A 24,145-nucleotide genomic window follows, 5' to 3' on the forward strand; every position below is an offset into this window, starting at 1 on the left:
TACATACAGTGTATCACAAAAGTGAGTACACCCCTCACATTTCTGCAGATATTTAAGTATATTTTTTCATGGGACAACACTGACAAAATGACACTTTGACACAATGAAAAGTAGTCTGTGTGCAGCTTATATAACAGTGTAAATTTATTCTTCCCTCAAAATAACTCAATATACAGCCATTAATGTCTAAACCACCGGCAACAAAAGTGAGTACACCCCTAAGAGACTACACACCTAAATGTCCAAATTGAGCACTGCTTGTCATTTTCCCTCCAAAATGTCATGTGACTTGTTAGTGTTACTAGGTCTCAGGTGTGCATAGGGAGCAGGTGTGTTCAATTTAGTAGTACAGCTCTCACACTCTCTCATACTGGTCACTGAAAGTTCCAACATGGCACCTCATGGCAAAGAACTCTCTGAGGATCTTAAAAGACGAATTGTTGCGCTACATGAAGATGGCCAAGGCTACAAGAAGATTGCCAACACCCTGAAACTGAGCTGCAGCACAGTGGCCAAGATCATCCAGCGTTTTAAAAGAGCAGGGTCCACTCAGAACAGACCTCGCGTTGGTCGTCCAAAGAAGCTGAGTGCACGTGCTCAGCGTCACATCCAACTGCTGTCTTTGAAAGATAGGCGCAGGAGTGCTGTCAGCATTGCTGCAGAGATTGAAAAGGTGGGGGGTCAGCCTGTCAGTGCTCAGACCATACGCCGCACACTACATCAAATTGGTCTGCATGGCTGTCACCCCAGAAGGAAGCCTCTTCTGAAGTCTCTACACAAGAAAGCCCGCAAACAGTTTGCTGAAGACATGTCAACAAAAGACATGGATTACTGGAACCATGTCCTATGGTCTGATGAGACCAAGATTAATTTGTTTGGTCCAGATGGTCTCAAGCATGTGTGGCGGAAATCAGGTGAGGAGTACAAAGATAAGTGTGTCATGCCTACAGTCAAGCATGGTGGTTGGAATGCCATGGTCTGGAGCTGCATGAGTGCAGCAGGTGTTGGGGAGTTACATTTCATTGAGGGACACATGAACTCCAATATGTACTGTGAAATACTGAAGCAGAGCATGATCCCCTCCCTCCGGAAACTGGGTCGCAGGGCAGTATTCCAGCATGATAATGACCCCAAACACACCTCTAAGACGACCACTGCTTTATTGAAGAGGCTGAGGGTAAAGGTGTTGGACTGGCCAAGCATGTCTCCAGACCTAAACCCAATAGAACATCTTTGGGGCATCCTTAAGCGGAAGGTGGAGGAGCGCAAAGTCTCGAATATCCGCCAGCTCCGTGATGTCGTCATGGAGGAGTGGAAAAGCATTCCAGTGGCAACCTGTGAAGCTCTGGTAAACTTCATGCCCAGGAGAGTTAAGGCAGTTCTGGGAAATAATGGTGGCCACACAAAATATTGACACTTCAGAAACTTTCACTAAGGGGTGTACTCACTTTTGTTGCCGGTGGTTTAGACATTAATGGCTGTATATTGAGTTATTTTGAGGGAAGAATAAATTTACACTGTTATATAAGCTGCACACAGACTACTTTTCATTGTGTCAAAGTGTCATTTTGTCAGTGTTGTCCCATGAAAAGATATACTTAAATATCTGCAGAAATGTGAGGGGTGTACTCACTATTGTGATACACTGTATATGACAGATAAAGGCCTTTTTCCAGCAAATCATCAGTGTCTAATTTTAAATCGTTTCACTGAGCGAAAGGAGAAATACATTCTGAGCAGGGCCCCCAACACCCACTAGACTCACTTACTAGACTTGCTTACTTCTCTGAGCAATTTACCTTCTGCACGTTCTTGAGAAATGGTGTAAAAAAGGAGTACCTGAAGGAAACCCACTAACAAAAAAAGAACAAATTAAAAGAACATACAAAACTCTTTATAGACAGTGAGTGGAGACAAGAAAACCTTACAAGAGACAGAGAGATGTGCTCTGCCCCTCCGCGAGTTCCCCACCATTAAACCAGCAGAGGTCGCATTTACAGCAACAATAAGGAGTCCCATCAAACTCCCTCACCGCAGACATAGAAAGCACAGCTGAGATTTAAACTTGAGAGTGCCACCTTAATAAGGTGTCTAAAATTGTTTCATTGTTTCCTGTCCTGTTCCTGTTAAGCCAAAATTCTTCATCCCAGTACAGATTGTTCGGGTTTAAATAGACCAATGAGAATATCTCACTGTAGGTTAATCTAATTCACCTCATTCTGGTTCAGTAATAAATTTCATGTTTTTAAATCTCTGACCAGCCAAAATCTATCACTGACAGCATTAGGCTGAATGGGCATAGCTGCCTAACCTAAGCGGTAAAACAGTCTCCACAAAGATTTATATTCTGAATTAGCAGGATTTTGTATCAAGCTGAACTGGGACATGCAGAAAAAAAATCATGTTCTGTACACGTGTATATGTGTATATGTATATATGACATACAAAGGCATTTTTATTCTTTGTCTTTTTCCAGCAAATCATTAATGTCTAATTTTAAATCGTTTCACTGAGCGAAAGGAGAAATACAGTTTGAACAGGGTCCCAACACCCACCAGATTCACTTACTAGACTTGCTTACTTCTCTGAGCAATTTACCCTCTGCATGTTGGATAAAAGTGGAGCGCCTGAAGGAAGCCCATTAAAAAACATACAAAACTCTTTATAGACAGTGAGTGTAGACAAGAATGGAACTGAACACAGCTCCTCAGAAACCTCACAAGAGACAGAGAGAGCTATGCCCCACCGCAAGTTCCCCACCTTTAAAACAGCAGAGGTCATATTTACAGGATCAATAAGGAGTCCCATCAACCTTCCTCACCTCAGACATAGAAAACCAGGTAGGTTGATAGCACAGCTGAGATTTGAACTTAAGAGTTCCTTGTTAAGCCAAAATTCTTCATCCCAGTAGAGACAGTTCACATTATAATAGACCAATGAGGTTAATCTCTGTAGGTTAATCTAATTCACTCCATTCTGTTTCAGTAAAAAAATTCATGTTCTTAAATCTCTGATCAGCCAAAATCTATCACTAACAGCATTAGGCTGGATGGGCGCAGCTGCCCAAATTTAGCGGTGCAACAGTCTCCACAGAGATTTATATTCTGAATTAGCAGCGTTTTGTTTCAAGCTTCACTGGTTCATTACAGTAATTTTATTCCAATGATCATTTAACACGTCGGCCATCAAACTTTACTTTCTCTGTTTTATGGTGCAAATCATCTAATCAGTGTTTCTAGTGCGGTGAAGCACTTGCCACTTGCAACTCAAGTCTTCAGCTTAAATTCTGTTCTGTGGAGCTAAAACCCCCATGAAATTAAGTCAGAGGTGAAGAGGTGACATTCGTTTGGGCAATGCAACAGTAAACAAACCCAAATTAAATTAAAAAGCTAATACTAACCACTTTCTTAGAATAACTTAATGAAACAAAGTAAAGCTCCAGTTTAGGGTAAAGTTCATGAAATAGAAAGAAAAAAAAACAACGATCAACGAGTTTGTTGCAATCAATCAGATTTTTAGTCTGTACTGATAGTGAGAATAAAAAACAACTGCTGTATCACTGCTATTATTACTGTTATCACTTTAACACTCATCATCTGTGTAATGATGATCATGAAGTGCAGCATTAGCATAACTTTGATCATTATCACCCAGCACAGTACAGCAGAAGCGACTACTTCAGGCTTGCCAATCAGCCTTCCTTCATTCTTACTTTCTTCATTCAGACCTTGATTTACACTCTCTGCATTCATTTTAATACTTACCAATCTCACAGCTCTCTCCGTAATATCCCAGAGGGCAGAGGCAGCTGTAGCCTTCACCCTCCCTCAGGCAGCTGCCACCATGCAGACACGGGTTCATCAGGCATGGATCTTCCTCTGCTGCATAGAGAAAACAAGTAAAGCGTTAATAATAAAACATTTAAACTATAAAGCATTTTATTAACTGTCCGTCATGATGCCCATTTTACCTCAGTAAGTGCCCTTCAGAAACCACTCACTCACTCACTCACTCACTCACTCACTCACTGTCTTAACCGCTTATCCAATCAGGGTCGTGGGGGGGTGCTGGAGCCTATCCCAGCTTTTCAATGGGCGCAAAACACACAGAAACACCCTGGACGGTGTCTTCAATTAACCTGACTGCATGTTTTTGGACGGTGTGAGGAAACCGGAGCTCCCGGAGGAAACCCACGCAGACACGTGGAGAACATGCAAACTCTGCACAGAAAGGACCCGGACCTCCCCGCCTGGGGTTCGAACCCAGGATCTTCTTGCTGTGAGGCGACAGTGCTACCCACCGTGCCGCCCCGTCAGAAACCAAATTAATCAAATAAATAAAATTCTATACCAAATGTCCTAACTTTTTGGAAATGAGGTTTGTAAGTAAACATGAGTCAGCACTTTTTTTATTTCTGGAGAGTGCAAGCTAAGCAGATCTAAGTGGCAGACTGCAATTTCACTGCTTTACCAGCAGCACAGGTGGCATAAGTGCTCAAATTTCTCAAATCAAGTAACAGTACAAATATCTAAAAAAGCTTTATGTAGGGAATGGCTTCTGTTTTTTGACTAGGCAAAACTAAAACAGTACAGTTAATAAGTTAAAGTATAATTAATCTAACTATTTTTTCAGCTGCCCCTATTAGGGGTCGTGACAGTGGATCATCCTGGAGCGTAAGCCTGGCTGAGATTCAAACTCTGCATCTCAGCAGTAGTGGGTTAGCGTGATTCACTGTACCACTTGAGCACCTATAATTAATTTCTGTTGTTACCTTTTGTTTATTTTTTGAACAGGCTTTAGCTCTTTGGTTTCAAATTTACAGTTCATGGTGCCCTGTTCTCTGTTCCACCTTAATTAAAACTCTGAGGTGAGGTAAAACGCCTTCAGTAAAGCACCTGAGGTTGCACGGAGGAATTAATTTTCTTACAACGTCAGCTGAATCACTCACAGGATCCCACAGGACCAGGTTCAACATGTGTAATCTTGTATATTAAACCTTGTGGAATAAAGTAACATAACAGAAATGCCAGCTTTATGCCGGCTCTCCCTCAGGCATCAGCAGGGAAGACTGAGGGGACTCCAGGCGCATGACTTTCAGCAAGGTGACAGATCGGCATGGGTTTGCTGTCATGAATTTGCCTATCGTGATGGATGCTCCCCAGGGAAGGACATTGTGATCCAGCACTTCCTACTCCACTGATGCGCCGGTTCTCATAAATTATCCACTCATCATCTTGTGGTGCTGCGCATCGCCGTCTGTTATAATGCTGCAAATTTATAGTCTTCTCTTAACCTGCGTCTCTGTGAAATCCCGGCTTAATATTTTTAGTGTTAGCAATAAATTTAACAGATGAAATAAACTGATTATCAAATCAAAGTGGGAGGAAACGGGAGGACAGACACAGTGTGACAGGGCATCAGACATAATGTGTAGACTCCATAATAATTGTGAACTTATGATGTAATAATTTACAGCTATCAGGAAGGAACTTAACAGGAAACTGAAAGGAACAGAATGTGGAATTAAAAACCGAGATGTACAGGTGGACCTGTTTCCTGTATTATTCATTTCATTTTCATCAACCGTGTTATCCCTGTCTGGTTGGTGGCGGGTTTGGTTTCACTGGGAAACACTGGGCACAAGTCAGTCGATAGCAATGCTGAGATTAAAACCAGGACCTCAGCAGTGTTGGGCTGGAGTAATAGACTGCTGCACCACCTGAGCACACTTGTGTATGTGCACATACATCCTAAAGAATCTCAGCTGCATAAACATGAGCGGGTCTGGAAGCTCAGGTCATCACCTCTTTGTTGTTCTGCTGTTGTGAGATACAGTAACCCTGGTGTACATGTTGCTAGAGAGGGCAGTAATGGACTGGGTGGACAGAAATGTACACTATACACTGATCAGCCACAACATTAAAACCACCTCATTGTTTCTACACTCACTGTCCATTTTATCAGCTCCACTCACCATATAGAAGCACTTTAAAGTGCTACAATTACTGACTGTAGTCCATCTGTTTCTCTACATACTTCTTTAGCCTGCTTTCACCCTGTTCTTTAATGGTCAGGACCCCACAGGTCCACCACAGAGCAGGTATTATTCAGGTGGTGGATCATTCTCAGCACTGCAGTGACACTGACATGGTGGTGGTGTGTTAGTGTGTGTTGTGCTGGTATGAGTGGATCAGACACAGCAGCGCTGCTGGAGTTTTTAAATACAGTGTCCACTCACTGTCCACTCTATTAGACACTCCTACCTAGTTAGTTCACCTTGTAGATGTAAGGTCAGAGACGATCGCTCATCTATTGCTGCTGTTTGAGTTGGTCATCTTCATCAGTTGTCACAGAACGCTGCCCACGGGGCGCTGTTGGCTGGATATATTTTTGGTTGGTGGACTATTCACAGTCCAGCAGTGACAGTGAGGTGTTTAAAAACTCAGAGTCAGTGTCACTGCGGTGCTGAGAATCATCCACCAGCCAAATAATACCTAGTCTGTAGTGATCCTGGGAGAGTCCTGACCATTGAAGAACAGCATTAAAGGGGGCTAACAAAGCATGCAGAGAAACAGATGGACTACAGTCAGTAATTGTAGAACTACAAAATACTTCTATATGGTAAGTGGAGCTGATAAAATGGACAGTGTGTGTAGAAACAAGGAGGTGGTTTTAATGTTATGACTTGTTACTAGTCTTGTTACAATCTAAGACTGATTTTTATTTTCATAGTGAAATGTGTTGTCTGGTCTTTGTTGTGTGGATGTTTTGCATTTCTTTTTCATTCATTTTAACAGCCAAAGTTAAGCACATGGTAAGCGACACAGAAATGCCCTGAGGTACTTCATTAAAATTAAGCACCAACCTCCCCTATTAAAAGCAGCATGGATACTCCATCATAAACCAGTTGGTGTATTTGTATTCCAAAAGCATAAGACCATTCACAGCAGCTATGAAGGTTCTCACTGCCCACTTAAATGAGTCCTGTCTAGACCTGATCACGCACTCATTTATTCACATATTCATTCCTCTCACAGAGCTTAACCACAGAGCCAGAGTTCAAGAGCTTCATATCAATGACACAATGAAATAACCTCTTCAGTGCATATCTAAGTGTCACCCCCCTCCCCAAATCCTGCCAAATGGATCATCAAGTGTATGTAGTTTAAAGAAAAATACAACATTCTCAAACAACTACTCAGGATCTGTTGCAACCAAACATGGTTGGTCTAGTTTTCTAAGCACTAAAAGATGTGCAGATTTAATTGTTACACAGAAGGCTTCAAAGCACTGTGGGTTGTGATGTCACTTCCTACTATCGCTAGCCTGATTAATTGGAGAAGCACTCATATTTGCGAGCTTCATCCCATGCCCCAGCCTTGTCTCAAAGTAGGAAACAACAAGGTGTCTAAGAGGGGGATGGTCAAATCCCTAAAATGGATTGGCACCCTGTCCAGGGTATGTCTGCTATGTGCCCAGTGTTCCCTTGTTGAACCGGACCCATCGCAACTCAGCCAGGATAAAGAGGCTGCTGAAACTAAATTACTCACTCACTCACTTTCTTAACCGCTTATCCAGTTAGGGTCGTGGGGGCTATCCCAGCTTTTCAATGGGCGCAAGGCACACAGTAACACCCTGGACGGGACGCCAGTCCATCGCAGGGCAGACACACACACACACATACACACACCCATTCACCTACAGGGCAATTCAATATCTCCAATTAACCTGACTGTATGTTTTTGGACTGTGGGAGAAAACCGGAGCTCCCGGAGGAAACCCACACAGACACGGGGAGAACATGCAAACTCCACACAGAAAGGACCCGGACCGCCCCACCTGGGGATCGAACCCAGGACCTTCTTGCTGTGAGGCGACAGCGCTACCCACCGAGCCACCGTGCCGCCCTGAAACTGAATTAATAAATAAAAAATTAATACTTAACATAAGTGTAAAAGATGAACCATCTTTGTTTTTAGAATACCATTTAGCTCAGAAACACAGCCTAACATGCTTGTTTATTTTTATTTTTTACTGCACAAAATGAATCTGCTGTAAATAAACAATTGTTAAATTACACACAACACACAGAGGGGTCAGCAAGTAAACAGCCTCCTAGACTGGAATTTGCTCAAATAGCTCATTATCATTTGTAATAAAAAAAAAAGTAACTGGGAAATATGTAATTGGGGTCCTAATGAGCTTTGAAAAGAGGTGACTTTTTAACACCATTTATAAGAATATTTCTGAGATTTTTAATGTATACCAGCACTGGTGTGATACTATATTCAACTTCATTTTCATGATAGATAGATAGATAGATAGATAGATAGATAGATAGATAGATAGATAGATAGATAGATAGATAGATAGATAGATAGATAGATAGATAGATAGATAGATAGATAGATAGATAGATAGACAGACAGACAGACAGACAGACAGACAGACTTTATTGTCATTGTAGTTATACAACAAAACTTAGTTGGTAGCTCTCAGTGACAGCAGCAGCAGTAATAAAATACAATAAATACAATACAAAAAATATAAAATATAAAAACTCAGCACAAAATAGCTAAAATTGCCGCTCAGGTGGCGCAGTGGTAAAAAGTACGCTAGTACACCAAAGTTGGGGTTTCGAATACATCGTATCAAATCTCAGCTCTGCCTTCCGACTGTGCTGGGCGGCAGCATGAACAACGATTGGCTGTAGTTCATAGGGGTAAAAAAGTCGGACCATAATTCCTCATAACTGGTGCAACTGCGGCCCCTGCTGGCTGACTGATGGCGCCTGCACAGGGCTGAGGAATAATGCTGATGGGGGTGTGGCCCTCCGTACACAGTGCCCGTCAGTGTATGAACTCGACTCGTGCAGGTGAAAAATGCAGTCTGTACTGACTATGTGCTGGAGGGGGCATATGTCAGTTGAGAGGCGTCCTCAGTCAGCAGTAGGGGGTCGAACCAGTATAGAGGACGCATTCAGGGTAATTGGACATGACTAAGATTAGGGGAGAAAATTGGGGGAAAAAAGTGGGAAAAATAGAAAAATAAAAAAAAAAGAAGCTAAAATTACAAATTATTAAATAAAAATTTGTAAAATTTTTATTTACTACCACTTTTTCATGGTCAGGTTCATGGTGGGACTGGCTTCCCCAGAATCACTGGGCACAATGCAGTAACACACCCCACACAGAATGCCAATCCTTCCCCATCCCCAAACATTTCCAATTATGTCTGTATGTAGACTCCAGACAGGCTGATAGCCCCGTTGAGGATTCAAACCCTGGATCCCAGCAGTAGTGGGCTAACATAATTTACCACTGTATCACCTGAGTGCCCCCTGATACAATGTAATATAATAATATACAGTAATGTGGAGGAGCTAGAAATAGAAAGCAAGTTTAATGAAGCTTTATTAAAGGGGTTTCCAGGAATCGTTAGGTGATTTTTTAATGAACGCAATTGTTGAAATTTTCCACAGTGGGGCTTTATTCCATTTGCCATCTTCCATTTGGTAAATAGTTTGTCACTGTTTGAAATTGTTTGAAATGTTACAAAAAACTACAGCGGAAATGTTTGACAGGAAAAATACTACAATTACTAATAAGTTTAGTGCTCTGCAACAGCACTTCTATTACACATCTGTTCTACAACAAACCAGCAGGAAAACAAAGATAGTGACAGGACAGGGCAGCAGGACTGAGAGAAAAAGAACATTTTGTACTTTCATCTATCTTTAATATCCACTTCATTCTGTTCAAAGTACCAGTGGATCCAAAGTATATAATGAGTTTAATTCTGAGAAAATCTGTGACACTGATGGGTTATATACATAAAAATACAGTTTATTTAAAACAAATTTGCACTTAATTTTTATTTCTGTATCACTGGATTCAAATGTTTTAATTAAATTGAATTAATAAAATCAAAAACAGCAATTGTAGTAAAACAGGGATTATAATTAGTGCTGTGTTCTGTACATTTTGTTGGTTCAGTCTAACAGCAATACTGGCCAGAACAAATATTTAAACATATTGCAGTGGCTGGTGGAAGTTAATTAGTCAGTTCAACTGTGAGTCGCTTTCCTTTATGAGAGCCACACAGCTATTTATCACTGGAAATAAAATACAAATATCTGTACAGAACAATTGAAACAAAACATTTTTTATTACAGGGCTGAAAATAGAACGTTAAAAACCGCAAACCCCTGCAAAACACCCCGGCAAAAAAACACCCTGCAAAGCACACCATGGCTTAATTAATGGCTTAATTACATTTGTGTTGTATTTTGTGTTTTACTTGTTTTCAACTAGAAGAATCATCAAGATCAAAGCCCTGCTGGCCAATAATCAATAAAGTTCACCAAAAAGTGTCAGTTCAGAGCCATGGATAACTTAAAACAGGTTGCCCAACATCACACGGAAGAGGCAGTCTGGCCAACAGCTTTATCTGATAGTCTAGTTCATTTCTATAAGGTAGGTATTAATGTATAGTTGAATATAACATGCTGGGGTTAGAGTCTGTAACAATAATGTTTCACAATGAGAGTCCAAGTTTGCTTTTACTGATTAAAATTTCAGTGTAAAAAACTTTCTTTGGTCTGATGAAATGAAAAATGATCCCTTTGGACAGAACAGCAATGATTATGTTGTAAAAAAAAACAAGCACTGTACATCGCCTTGCATGATATTTGGTGGAATATTATGCTACAGGGGTATGAGGTGAAGTAGGAGATGGGTGAATACAACCAAATACAAGAATCTTGAAGAAAATTTCCTTCACTGAAGACATAATAAAGACTGAGGCAGCAGTAACCTCTCAACATGACCACGACCCAAAGCATACAGCCAAAACAACACTAGAGTGGCTTTGAGGCAAGAATGTTCTTTAATAGCCCTGTCAAAGCCTAGACTTAAACCCCGGTGTTAAGACCAGAAGACTGAAGTTCACAGAAGTTCACCAAACAATCTGTGAGGATCTTCTGTTGAGAACAGCATAAACTAAATGCATGTGTAAAAAGCTTGTACAGACACATCAAGGAAGATTCACAGCTGTGCTGCCAAGTGGGCTTCTACAAATAACTGATTAAAGGGTCTGAATACTTCTGTGAATAAAAGATTTTCAGTTTCTGATTTTTAATACATTTTCAAAAACCCTTTAAACACGTTTTCACTTTATCATTATGTATCATTAAGCTTAGACTGATGGGTAAAAATGAAAGTTATATCTTTAATGCTGGTGTGTCCCTTTTTGCAGCTCAGCTTAGTTACTTAGTTACTGTGAGGGTGTCAGTATCACGTCAGTATGACATTTAAAAGATCTGGTGTCAGTAGTGTATCCAGAAAATCTGCCCTTATGTCTGATATTTAATAAACATTCATATTTTCATTTTATTTCTAGCCATATGGACTTAATGTCATTAGAAACTTAAGCTATAATCAGAACAGCTGTGTACGCAGGCAGAGATAATCATGATTAACGAGAAATATTAGGCAAAAGCAAACAAGCGAAATAACAGAACCACAGAGGAATCACAGATCTGGAGACGTGTTAAGTAACACTGACAGAAACGATTAAGATTTCACAGTAAACTTCCCCACTAAACTGAAAAATAGAAGTATGTGGCTCTTAATGAGTACATAACAACAGATGCAGGAGACAAACAGGCGACGCAAAGGTGGAACTGAAGTATGTATGGGAGAGTAGAGCATTATGTATAAAGAGAAGTGAAGATATATTAAGTCTAATATAAATGATAAGTAATATAAAACAGGATTAAATCAGCTGTGATGTTTATAAAGTGGCGGCACGGTGGCTCAGTGGGTAGCACTGACGCCTTACAGCAAGAAGGTCTTGGGTTCGATCCCCAGGTGGGGCGGTCCGGGTCCTTTCTGTGTGGAGTTTGCATGTTCTCCCCGTGTCTGCGTGGGTTTACTCCAGGTGCTCCGGTTTCCTCCCACAGTCCGAAGATGTGCAAGTGAGGTGAATTGGAGATACAAAATTGTCCATGACTGTGTTCGATATAACCTTGTGAACTGATGAACCTTGTGTAATGAGTAACTACCGTTCTTGTCATGAATGTAACCCAAGTGTAAAACATGACGTTAAAATCCTAATAAACGAACAAACAATGTTTATAAAGAGACGAGATGCTCAATATAAAAACCTCAGCAGCACTGTGTGCCACACCAAAAACAAACCTGAGTCCACATGTACAGTCAGATATGTCAAAATATCATCATACTTCATCACTTCATCTCTCCAGGCTGTTCTGAGGTCAGAGGCTCATGTTTTGAGATGTTGTGTGAGCAGGAACAATGCAGCTTTTCAGGCTGACTGAGATACGAAGCCCTAATTTCATTCCCCACACACTGAGATACTGTTCTGAGAATAAAACACAAGGTCAGATGATAAGACTGACCAGAATATCATTTCTAAATGGCCAATTCAAAGCAAAGGTCAGTGCTTCTACAGGGAAATGACAAAGCAATAGTGGATAATGTGAAGAATTTTTTATCTTTCTAAACATATCAGGGAAAAACTGTCAAGCTCCGACAAACCAACAATGTCTTTTTAACTGATGTCAGAAGTGTCTTTGTGAACGCAGCTCAAATGTTGTTTATAACATTACAGAAACACAGCAAGCTAAAACATGGATGTAAAAGACAAACCAGTGTACAAATTTGATTTCTACAAAATAATATGAATTATTTTATACACACCACAAAGATTAAACATCTAAACCGGAAGTCATCAATAACGTGACCTGCGGCTGAATTCTCACAAAGCAGATAGTGTTTGGGACAGATGCCCTTTTTAGTCATTAAAATGATTAAATACACTTTAGCTTTTTCTTTCTGTCATTCTTAATGAATGTTTTGATAACCTCATCAATTGTACATGGTTTTAAAATGAGTTCGGGCCGCTCAGGTGGCACAGCGGTAAAAACACACGCTGGAACCAGAGCTGGGATCTCGAATACATCGTATCGAATCTCAGCTCTGCCTGCTGGCTGAGGCTGAGCGGCCACATTGACAACGATTGGCCTGTTGTTCAGATATGGGCGGGACTAAGCCAGATGGGGTCTCTCACTCATGACTGGTGCAATTACGACCTCTGGTGGCTGATTGATTGGCGCCTGCACAGAGATGAGAATAGAGTGCTGTCAGGGTGTGTCTCTCCGTACACAACGCTGGGCTGCACTGCACTCGTCAGAGTGCAGGTGACAAGATGCATACGGCATGCTGCCCACATGTCGGAGGGGGCGTGGGTTAGCTTCGTTCTCCTCAATCAGAGCAGGGATCGGCATTGGTGGAGAGGAAGCAGGACGCAATCGGGCAATTGGACGCGCAAAAAAAAGGGAGAAAAAGGGGAGAAAATACATAAACAAAAATATATAAAAATGAGTTTGGATTAGTTGTTGTTTAAGGGCTGGTTAATGATCCTGAATTATATCAACATTATAAAGCTTTATAGATGTCAGCCTAGTGAATTGTTTAGGTTGTGCCAGAGTAAACAAACCATCAGAGATCGTTGTGCTGCCTGGCTGAGAATAATTTGGCAGCCCTGCCAGCTCAGAGGACAACCTTTAAACTTTCTGCTGGCAGCACTGCTGCTGTACATGCTTTATGATCAAGCAACATATGTAAACCTTCTCGACATACACAAACAAGCATTCACACTTACTTTAACACTTTAAGAGTGATCGTTATCTTCCATGAACCATTCGTTTAGCATCTGTATAAAAAAACAATTCAGTCTGTTCAGGCTGCTGCACATCCAGTAAAACTTGCTAAATATTTCAGCCACGACACAGAAGCACAGCAGCAGAAGTTATGGAAAGGGCAGAAAGCCAAACTGTAGACATCAGGCCCAGGGGGAGAATCTTTTGGGTCTTGACCAGCATTTAAATTTGGCATTTTTGTGAATCCCTGTTGTATATAGAAGACATTATTTTATACCAAACCTTTCACATAAGGATTTCACAGGAACCATAATATTCTAAAACTATTGGGTAACTTAATGCTCGGAAATTAAACAATCATCTTTTAATAAGTTTTACTCACTCACTCATTTTCTTAACCGCTTATCCAATCTCGGGTCTTGGGGGGGGGGGTTGGGATGCTGGAGCCTATCCTAGCTCTTCAATGGGCGCAAGGCACACAGTAACACCCTGGATGGGGCGCCAATCCATCGCAGGTCAGACATACACACACACACACACACATTCACCTATAGGGCAATTTAGTGTCTCCTGACTGCATGTTTTTGGACTGTGGGAAGAAATCGGAGCTCCCAGAGGAAACCCAGGCAGACACGGGAAGAACATGCAAACTCCGCACAGAAAGGACCTGGACCGTCCCGCCTGGGGATCGAACCCAAGACCTTCTTGCTGTGAGGCGACAGTGCTACCCACCGAGCCACAGTGCCGCCCTGGTAAGTTTTAAATAAGAACAATTAGGCTGAGACTGGAGGGTTTTGGTGACGTCATGTAAAATGCTATACTGCAATAAATGTCTATGATTAATTAAAACAGCTGTAAAACAATGCAGGTTGCAGTAAGACATGGCGGTGGGTCTGATTCACCGAGAGACACTGAACGAAATCCCTTGCAGGGCTTTAACTCCCCCCACACCCACAGCCAATCATGTCTGTGTAGACACCTGGCGAGCTAATAGCACCACTGAGATTTAAACCTGGATCTCAGCGGTGATGGGCTAGTGCAACAGACCAGTGGAGTGCTAACTGTATAATAATTTACATTAACTTGAATATTAACTTTTAAAGACCAAATAAGGTGTACGCAAATGCAAGTACAAAAAACAAACAATGCATCAGTTACAAGAATCTTATCTAAGAAAACTACTACCCATACAAGAGAACTACAAAACATCATAATGCCAGTTAAACATCATTTTATATAACTCAGACATGTAAAAACAGGCATTTATGCATTCCACAGACTGCAGAGAAATAAAAAATATACTGTAATCGATACTGTATATGCTAAAGCGTATGGCAAGCGTGCCAAAGCTGGCACGTGAAGCACGTTTGCCTGGCACGCTGATTGGTAAGAGTAAAAAAAAATGTATTTCATGCTCAGGGCTGCGCCTTATTAGTTGGATCTGTCCTTACACCCTATGCCATATGCTCACTCCCGACACCTTGATTAACCTTAACAACCATAAATTACTCCACCTTAACCGCCTCCACCTATGGCCAGTTAAGGTTGAGTAATTTATGCTAGTTAAGGTTAATCAAGGTGTCGGGAGTGAGCTTTCAGTTTCGTGCAAACTTGTATAACATGGCTGCTAAACACGCAAAAGTGGATGCTTGTTCAATTCAACAAGACTGGACAGATTTGTATGGCTTTGTTCAACAAAAAGACCGGGCTGTGTGTGCTATGTGCTGTGAAAGCGTCGTTTGTCGCACCTCAAGTGTGCGCTGCCATTTTGAGACAAAGCACCAAAGCTCATTTAAGGATGATGCTGACAAAACAGAATCAATCAAACGAGCAGTTTCAAGGTACAAGAAACATACGAGTGTTCTTCAAGTTTAAGCCATGGTAAAAGTTCACCTCATATACACCACAGATGGATTATCTTTGCAGAGAAAGTCAGGGACAAGGATCACAATGACATGTAAGTTTAATTAACTGATTCATTGGTTTATGTCACATACATAGCAACAGTTTGTGATATATGACATATTCCATGGCAAACTTAGTACTTCATCTTCAATTTATTTTTTTTAATTGTCACAGAGTACAAAAAAGGTTGCCGACCCCTGTTCTATAGCGTTTGTATGATCTGCTAAAAATTCCAACAAAGATATTATGCAAGTTATAACACTAACCTTTTTAAATTTTGGTAAATAAATAAAAAGAAAAGTTGTCAAGACATAAAACAAAACAATGACTAAAGAATAAGCAGCACAATGCATTTAAAAGTATAAACCTGGAGGAGCTGGATGTAACAATAAAGCAAATCAGACAGAAAATCAATATCCTGCTCACACTGAATTCAAGGTCTGGTAGGTGGTTTGAAGCAAAAAAAAAAAAAAAAGCAGGAAAGTAGCTTTATGAAGAATTTTAAAACCGGGCTATTTTTCTCTTTCCCTGAATTTACCACAATGATCATATTTTCAATGTGTTTTACCTTGAAGGCAGGCTGGGTGGGTGTAAAGCTTCAGCTGGAAAGCAATAAACTAAAGCTGTTCGGTTTACTGTCGGTGGTATATTTTACTGCCAAAAGCACAAGTTAATCAGTGAACTAAATTTCCGCCTGTACAAAATAGATCTGCACTGTAAGATTTATTGACTGTTTACATCAACTTGTTTTGCACACTCAGGAAACTAAGTACTAACTAACAAATAATGTTACTCGTGTGCAAATGTATTATTTTTGCTTTGAAATAATATCATATGCAGAGTGCTTGCTCACAAACCCTTTATTTTCAAAAAAAAAAAAAAAAAAACAATTCCCAGAACTTCCTGAATTTCATGCTTTATTAGTTTTGGAGATTAAAAATAATAAACAATGCCATGTAAAAGAGAACAAGTGAAGAGTTTCAGGATTGTATATTTCCAGTTCCAAAAATGAGGCAGTAGAAAAAAATGTAATTAAAAACAGACAGCAATAGCTTTCAAATCCTTTTTGATCTGTATTCCAATAAAAATTCAAAGACAACAACTTTATTGTTTAAAGGTAAAAAAGGAAGAGGAGGGCCAACAACAAGATGGATGGATCAAATAGAGGAATAATGAATAAGCCATTGGGAAGCCTACAGACCCAACAGAAGATAACACAATATTCTGAAAAAAAAACAACACTATTCATATGATTGCCAGGAGTCGAAATGTATATATATATATACTGATCAGCCATAACATTAAAACCACCTCCTTGTTTCTTTTCTTCTAATAAACTAACTGTTCTGGTTGGGAAAGTGATTTATTATTAAACTTATTTCTTTATAAAACGTCAGCTGCTCAACAGTCTGGTGTTTCCATTGTTGTATATCGAGTTTCATAATGCCCCAGAGGTTTTTGATGGTAAGCAGGTGTGGACAGCAAACAGGCCAGTCTAACACCTGCACTCTCCCACTGTGAAACCATGCTGTTGTAACACGGGCAGAATGTGGCTCGGCAGTGTCTTGCTGAAACATGCAGAACTGACCTTGCTGTCCTTCAGACAAGCAGGATGAATATGTTGTCTAGAAGGAAGCATATGTTGCTCCAAAATATGTATTACCCCTCAGCATTAATGGTGCCATCACAGCTGGGACACTTCCTCAAGTATTAAAGGTCACAGGAATTAAATATTGTTATTTTGGCTCTGCACTTTATGCACAGAGATTTCCTCAAATTCTGTATTCAAAGTGCAACACAGTGGACTTCCTTCCTGATGCAACCCTCCTTATTTTTAAATCAGGTTTAGGATCGGCACCCCACAATGGCTAGCCAATCATGTCTGTGTAGATGCCTGACAGGCCATTAGCACAGCTAGGGTTAAAACCCCGGATCTCAGCAGAAATAGGCTTTTATAGCGTATTTACTGCTGTGTTATTGAAGTACCCTCTGGACTATAGATGGTAAAACCTCTCATTTATTTGCATTGGAAAACATCTTTAAACTGTTGAACTGTTTGCTCATGCAGTTTTTTAAAGCGGTGAACTTTGCCCCATCCTTGCTCAAAAAGAGCTAAGGAGAAGGCTCAAAGAGAACAAATCAGCCTTTCATTAATGCACCTTTTATATCCAAACATGACCTGTTTTAAATGTTGTTAACATTTACAGCATTCCTGGTCTTAGTTTGCCCTTGTTGTAGCTCTATTGGAATGCATTACAGGCATCAAATTAGGAATTAACATACATTTACAAAAATCAATAATCCCTCTGCTGGCTAATAAGCCACAAAATACTAACACTGTAGATCTTCTTTTATGCAACCCAGAAGCTCATAACATCCAACAGTCCATTTGTGGTGGGAGGAAAATAAAATGAAAATAAAGATCAATCAGAATATAGGGTGTCGAAACTTTTCTTAAGACTGTAAATCTGAAAGTGGGGTGAAAAAAAAGAAAATCTGAGTGCAAATGCATGAAAATGTGTTTAAGTAAGAAGGATAAGAAGGAAAAAATGTCAGAAAAGCTGATTAATTTTGAGTGTGTAAATACAGTGAACAGAACAAATCTATGCAGGATGAAAGCTTTTCTTTTGTTGTTAGAGCAATATAAATCTGTTAGAGAGCAACAAGCGTGCAGTTCACAGATTAATCTGATGTTCTGTGTTTTGTTAAAGAAAAACAAAGTGTTAATGTGGTTTAACTGGAACAAAGATAGAAAATGAACCTAGGATCCAGTGTGTGCTCCACTCAGCTCTGTGAGGAGCTAAATTCTTATCTTCACCCAGGTTGTGTGTGCTTGGGTTTTTAAAAGATGTTTTATCTTGCCAATGTTTATATATATTTTTATATACACTGATCAGCTATAATATTATAACCACCTCCTTGTTTCTACACACATTGTCCATGTTATCAGCTCCACTTACCATATAGAAGCACTTTGTAGTTCTACAATTACTGACTGTAGTCCATCTGTTTCTCTGCATGCTTTGGTAGCCCCCTTTCACCCTGTTCTTCAATGGTCAGGACCCCCACAGGACCACCACAGAGCAGGTATTATTTAGGTGGTGGATCATTCTCAGCACTGCACTGACACTGACATGGTGGTGGTGTGTTAGTGTGTGTTGTGCTGGTATGAGTGGATCAGGCGCAGCAGCGCTGATGGAGTTTTTAAACACCTCACTGTCACTGCTGGACTGAGAATAGTCCACCAACCAAAAATATCCAGCCAACAGCGCCCGGTGGGCAGCGTCATGTGACCACTGATAGAGTTCTAGAAGATGACCAACTCAAACAGCAGCAATAGATGAGCGATCGTCTCTGACTTTACATCTACAAGGCGGACCAACTAGGTAGGAGTGTCTAATAGAGTGGACAGTGAGTGGACACGGTATTTAAAAACTCCAGCAGCGCTGCTGTGTCTGATCCACTCATACCAGCACAACACACACTAACACACCACCACCATGTCAGTCACCTGCTCTGTGGGGGTCCTGACCATTGAAGAACAGGGTGAAAGCAGGCTAAAAAGGTATGTAGAGAAACAGCTGGACTACAGTCAGTAATTGTAGAACTACAAAGTGCTTCTATATGGTAAGTGGAGCTGATAAAATGGACAGTGTGTGTAGAAACAAGGAGGTGGTTTTAATGTTATGGCTGATCAGTGTATAAGCTTGTTTATTCTATTTTATTTTTCTTCTATTTTTATTACCCTACCCCTTATTGTATCCTCTCTATTCTCTCCTTTTCTCATATGTCTGCATATTTGTAGAGTTCCCAAGCCTCTCAACACACATTTCAATGTACAATTGCTACTAACGTTTGTGCCAGTGACAAATAAACTTAAAACTTGAAAACCCTGGTACATGTGAAGCATGTAGTTATATTAAATGTAAAATATTTAATTTGCAACAAAAGATTAGTGGTGTGGCTCGGTAATGGAATAATGCTTCTTTTGCGGAGCAGACCCCAATTTTGGACCCACGCTGGGTGCACGCTGCACTATTTGGTGAGGTGGGAAGCACGCTGCACTATTTGCTGTCGTCGGCTTGTTGTGGCTTTCCTTTCTTTCCACTTTTTCTGAGAACTGGGTTGTCACGGGCGCTCTGAGTAGCCTGCCATATTATGACAACCAGTGACAACTACTCCCTTTCTATCCACTTTCTCCACTGCTGGTTGTTTTTGTGTCCTTCACTGGTTACCTTGTTTCTGTTATTTTGGCCACTGCTTTAGTTTTTCCTTTTACTCTTTTTGTTTGTGACTTTTTAGCTACATTATTGTTCCACCTTGATTAAACATCAGACTAATAGGGTTCATTTTCAATTCTTACAGTTATGGGGCTACACCTGGCACCTCGTTGGCAAGGTGCCATCCGCCACTCTACAAGTATAGTCCTGCAAGATGTGTACATATTGTCTGTAAATGAGCCATGTGTCTATTTACTCCTCAAAGATTATTGATCGCTCTATGTGAGCTTACATCTCCCGGGTCACGTCAATGGAAGTGACAGATAGAAACCAGCATGCAAGACACAGCAGCTGTTTATTCTACCACACAATGATTTCTCTTTCCAATTAACAGCCAGCGGGTACAGCACTGTGGTTATGACTGCCATGAAAGCAGCGATTTTTCAAAATGCCCTTCTACGATGCCTAAAAAGCCTCTCGGGAAAGACAGAGAGCATAAGACTCTCCGCTAGCAGATCATTGATTAAAAATGCCGATGAACTTCCACATGCACCTCAGGTGAAGGACGACATTCAGGACTCGACTTGCTTTACTTAAATCATCCGGCTGTTTTTATTCACTCCTCTACTTGTCAGTTTTTTTTAGTAATGGAGTGTCAGCTGTTTTCTCTGGAGTGAACTTAGACCAGAGGGCACAGAGGCTGAATTGAGACTGGGGGTAAATCTTTTCGGCCGGTCTCAGCTGTGTATATCAATACACAAGTTGAAATTGACTAATAATTCCATTTTAGTGTAAGAGCACAAGGTTCTTATGCTGCCAGATTTCTATAAACACCTTCGCATATTAATCACCTGACGAAACAGCCGATAGAAAACATGTAATGTCTTATTAACATGTTGAGCCACCAGGTGCCAGCATCAGTGCACCCTGGCATCGAATCTACAGAGATACAAAGATTTCCCTTAACTACTGTTTCATGATAGTGATGGAGAAAACTCTTTAGTATGAGTCCAAAATGTCCAAGAGTTTAAGATATGCCGACTGTAAAGATCAATAGCAAATATTTGATTATTTATATACTAATCAAATCATTTATTGACCACCCGTGCCATGTCAATAAGTCACTGTCATTCTGAAAGAAACCACTTTATCAACTACATTATCCTGGCCGAGAATGTGCTGGGCGCCAATCCATCTCCGTGCCTTTGCAGACAACCCCCCCCCCCTTCCAGACACAGCCAATCATGTCTGTATAGACATTCAGCTGGTTATAATAACAGACTGCTGCACCACCCGAGGGCTGTTTTATCATTTTAATGAGGTAATTTCACAGAATAACTTTGTATTGATTTGTAGTGAAAAGTGGATTCAAACAACGCCAGAAACTGTCGTTTTTCTTTTAATTTGTCATCTGTGTATATCTATAAACACAAAGTGCTCAGCTAATCAAGCATAAAATAGCAAAACCAGTGAGCCTATTATCCAGCTGTTTAACGAACCATGGAGACAGAGAAGAGCTCCAGAATTTCTCTAAATGCTAGAATCCACTGAAAAAAAACAAACAAAACCATCATGTTCACACTTTTAAAATTCATGTTTGTGTATCTGTCTGATATGTGTTGATAGACAACCATCATGTTTTCTAAAATCCACAACGGGGTTCATCTTTTTTCCTGCATTTCAGAAATCATTGTCATATCCTGTCTATATTTAATTCTGAACACGTCTCACATCTCAGCACTTTATCAGTAGTGAGCCTTTTTGCAGCTCAGGACACACTAGTGTAACTTGTTTTAGACACTTATTATATGTGAATGTGGGCGGCACGGTGGCTCAGTGGGTAGCACTGTCGCCTCACAGCAAGAAGGTCCTGGGTTCGATCCCCAGGTGAGGCGGTCCAGATCCTTTCTGTGTGAAGTTTGCATGTTCTCCCTGTGTCTGTGTGGGTTTACTCCGGGTGCTTCGGTTTCCTCCCACAGCCCAAAGACGTGCAAGTGAGGTGAATTGGAGATACTAAATTGTCCAGGACTGTGTTCGATATAACCTTGTGAACTGATGAATCTTGTGTAATGAGTAACTACCGTTTCTGTCATGAATGTAACCAAAAGTGTAAAACATGACGTTTACGTCCTAATAAACAAACAAACAATATGTGAATGCAGATGTGCAACACTTTTAGCCACTAATGCTGCCCAACTTCAATAAAAAAAAAATCAAATATTAATATTAATTAGGCATGTAACGATACACTCTACCCATGATGCGATGCGATTCACGTTACTGAGTTCACGATATGATTTTTTCCCGGTTTTTTAAACAAAATTAAATTGAAGACAAATTATGACAAAGTTTCCTTTTATTATTTCTCTTTAAAAAAAATCAAATAAAATACTGTATTTGTGCTTATCGTTTATTTATCTAAATAATGAATGCCCTTTTATTTCTGAGACAGGTGCAAACTATGCAAAACAAAGCTGTACATTTCCTTTTTTGTGAAAAATTAAATAAATAAATAATACAAATAAAGAAAGTGTCCTCACATACTCAAATTTGGCTGGAAAATTCAGAACCTGGCAACCCTGTAGTGACGTCAACCGGGCGAGGTGTACAGCGCCAGTGCCCTCTGCTGTTTAAAGTGAATATTGATTCATTATACATGTAAACCGATTTGAATCGTTACATGTGTGAATCGATTTTTAACTGTCTTGTGGTGCATCGTTACATCCCTAATATTAATACATATTATTAAACACTTAAGAAAAATAACTAATTAAAATGAAGTAAGCAAGAGAATGATACTTCAGTTAAATGCTATACACATCTTGTGTCTTCTCTCCATTTTTAGAGCCATTTTTCTCCTTTTTAGAGCTAAAATTTGTTTTAGTCAGCAGCCCTAAATGCGCTACTCTTGACCTTACAATTACAGTACATTGCTTGGGCTGCTTTCATTTTTCTGTTTACATTTATCCCTGATGTGAGAAAGACAGAAAGCAGAACAGCCACAGCATGAAAAACGGTCTCTATGTGAACTGAAGGCACTTACGATGAGCTCAGCAAAGGACAAGTTAATCAGAACACTGTCACACAAGCTGTACATGATAAAACAACTGAGCAGATACTCACCTGATCCTGCTGAGGAGCTGTTGTCATTGTTGAATTTAGTTTCACTTGAGATATTTCCATCTGTGCTACTTGTGGATGGGCGGTCCCGGTTCTCTGAATTAAATGACTCTGTGACCCTCGTCACGGTCTCTGTCTGCTGGGAAGTTTCCTTTTTATCTGGCATGCTCAGCTGAAGTGTGTTGGTTGTGATTTCAGTTCCTTTAATGGTCCCAGATGTTGTTGACACACGTGTATGTGGTCCTTGGGCCACATGTTGAATTGTGGGATCTGTGGTAGAGATGATATACTCTGGAGTGGTGGCATCTGCAGTTTGACTTTGACTGTTAGCTGTGGTCAGTGTGGATGTGCTTGGTGTTTGGTCTGGAGCACTTGTAGCTTCTGGGGTGAGTTCTGGAGTTGTGACCACATAAGACGTTGTTGTTGCATCTGTGCTCAGCTTCTTTATAACCGAAGGCACTGTGATCCTGTTTAAAAAAGCACTTCCTGTAGGATTGTGTATGTAGAGGATCTCCCCTCTGGCCTCCTTGGCAGCTATTGTGCCTGACACACCCTGCTTTAATCCAGAAACACTGGCACCACCTGAGGGAAGTCCAGTTGTTAGATCGTGAAGCTGCCATTGAGCTGTTGTTTGCAGGAGCTCATTCTGGATATCAGATGGAGTTGTCTGTTTTGTTGCAATGTTAGAAACAAACAGGTCATTTCCTCCACTGCCCTCGGTATCCTTCTCCTCCTCTGAAATCCCTCCTTGTGAAGAGGGCTGGGCAGTGACCACCTCAGATAATGGATTATTTATGTCAACCAGATCCTGTTCTACCCCAGAGAAATTTTCATGGTTGTCCACAGACACCGGAAACGTCATGATCTCCAGTCCTCCTCTTTTAGTCTCCATTGGTCCATGGGTCTGGGTCATGAGGAGTCCATTACTGCTTAAGGCAGCGTATCCTTTTAGAGCTTTTAATGCCCATCTCTGCTGGCTGCCTAGCTCTGGCACAGAGCCAAAACCAGGGAGACTCGTCACAGCTGTGGGATTCATCCTTTCCACTCCTCCAGCCGCAATTACTCCTGCAGAAACAACATCGTACCGCAATTAACATTGTCAGGGGGAGGAGATCACTTTAAATGCATGTTTAATTAGCAAGCCAAACAAGCTGCACACCCCAAAACTGCAGCTATTAACTTTAATTCATGCACCCCAGTACAGTACAGTACAATC

The 24,145-nt window shown here is 40.6% G+C and overlaps 1 protein-coding gene across 6 annotated transcripts in view; it reads right to left on the reverse strand.

The window, feature by feature from the left end:
• Positions 1–24,145, reverse strand: part of ncanb (neurocan b) — a 145,697-nt gene that overhangs the window by 47,893 nt on the left and 73,659 nt on the right. For 5 of the 6 annotated variants that reach the window (XM_063013099.1, XM_063013097.1, XM_063013100.1 and 2 more), the window contains 2 exons: positions 22,933–23,994; positions 3,765–3,881 (listed from right to left, as the gene is read on the reverse strand). In XM_063013099.1, the coding sequence (XP_062869169.1) occupies positions 3,765–3,881; positions 22,933–23,994 (1,179 nt within the window). The remainder of the gene's footprint in view (positions 1–3,764; positions 3,882–22,932; positions 23,995–24,145) is intronic. The other variant, XM_063013098.1, reaches the window with a different exon arrangement.

This window comes from Trichomycterus rosablanca, chromosome 17, assembly GCF_030014385.1.
Source record: "Trichomycterus rosablanca isolate fTriRos1 chromosome 17, fTriRos1.hap1, whole genome shotgun sequence".
Lineage (NCBI taxonomy): Eukaryota > Metazoa > Chordata > Actinopteri > Siluriformes > Trichomycteridae > Trichomycterus > Trichomycterus rosablanca.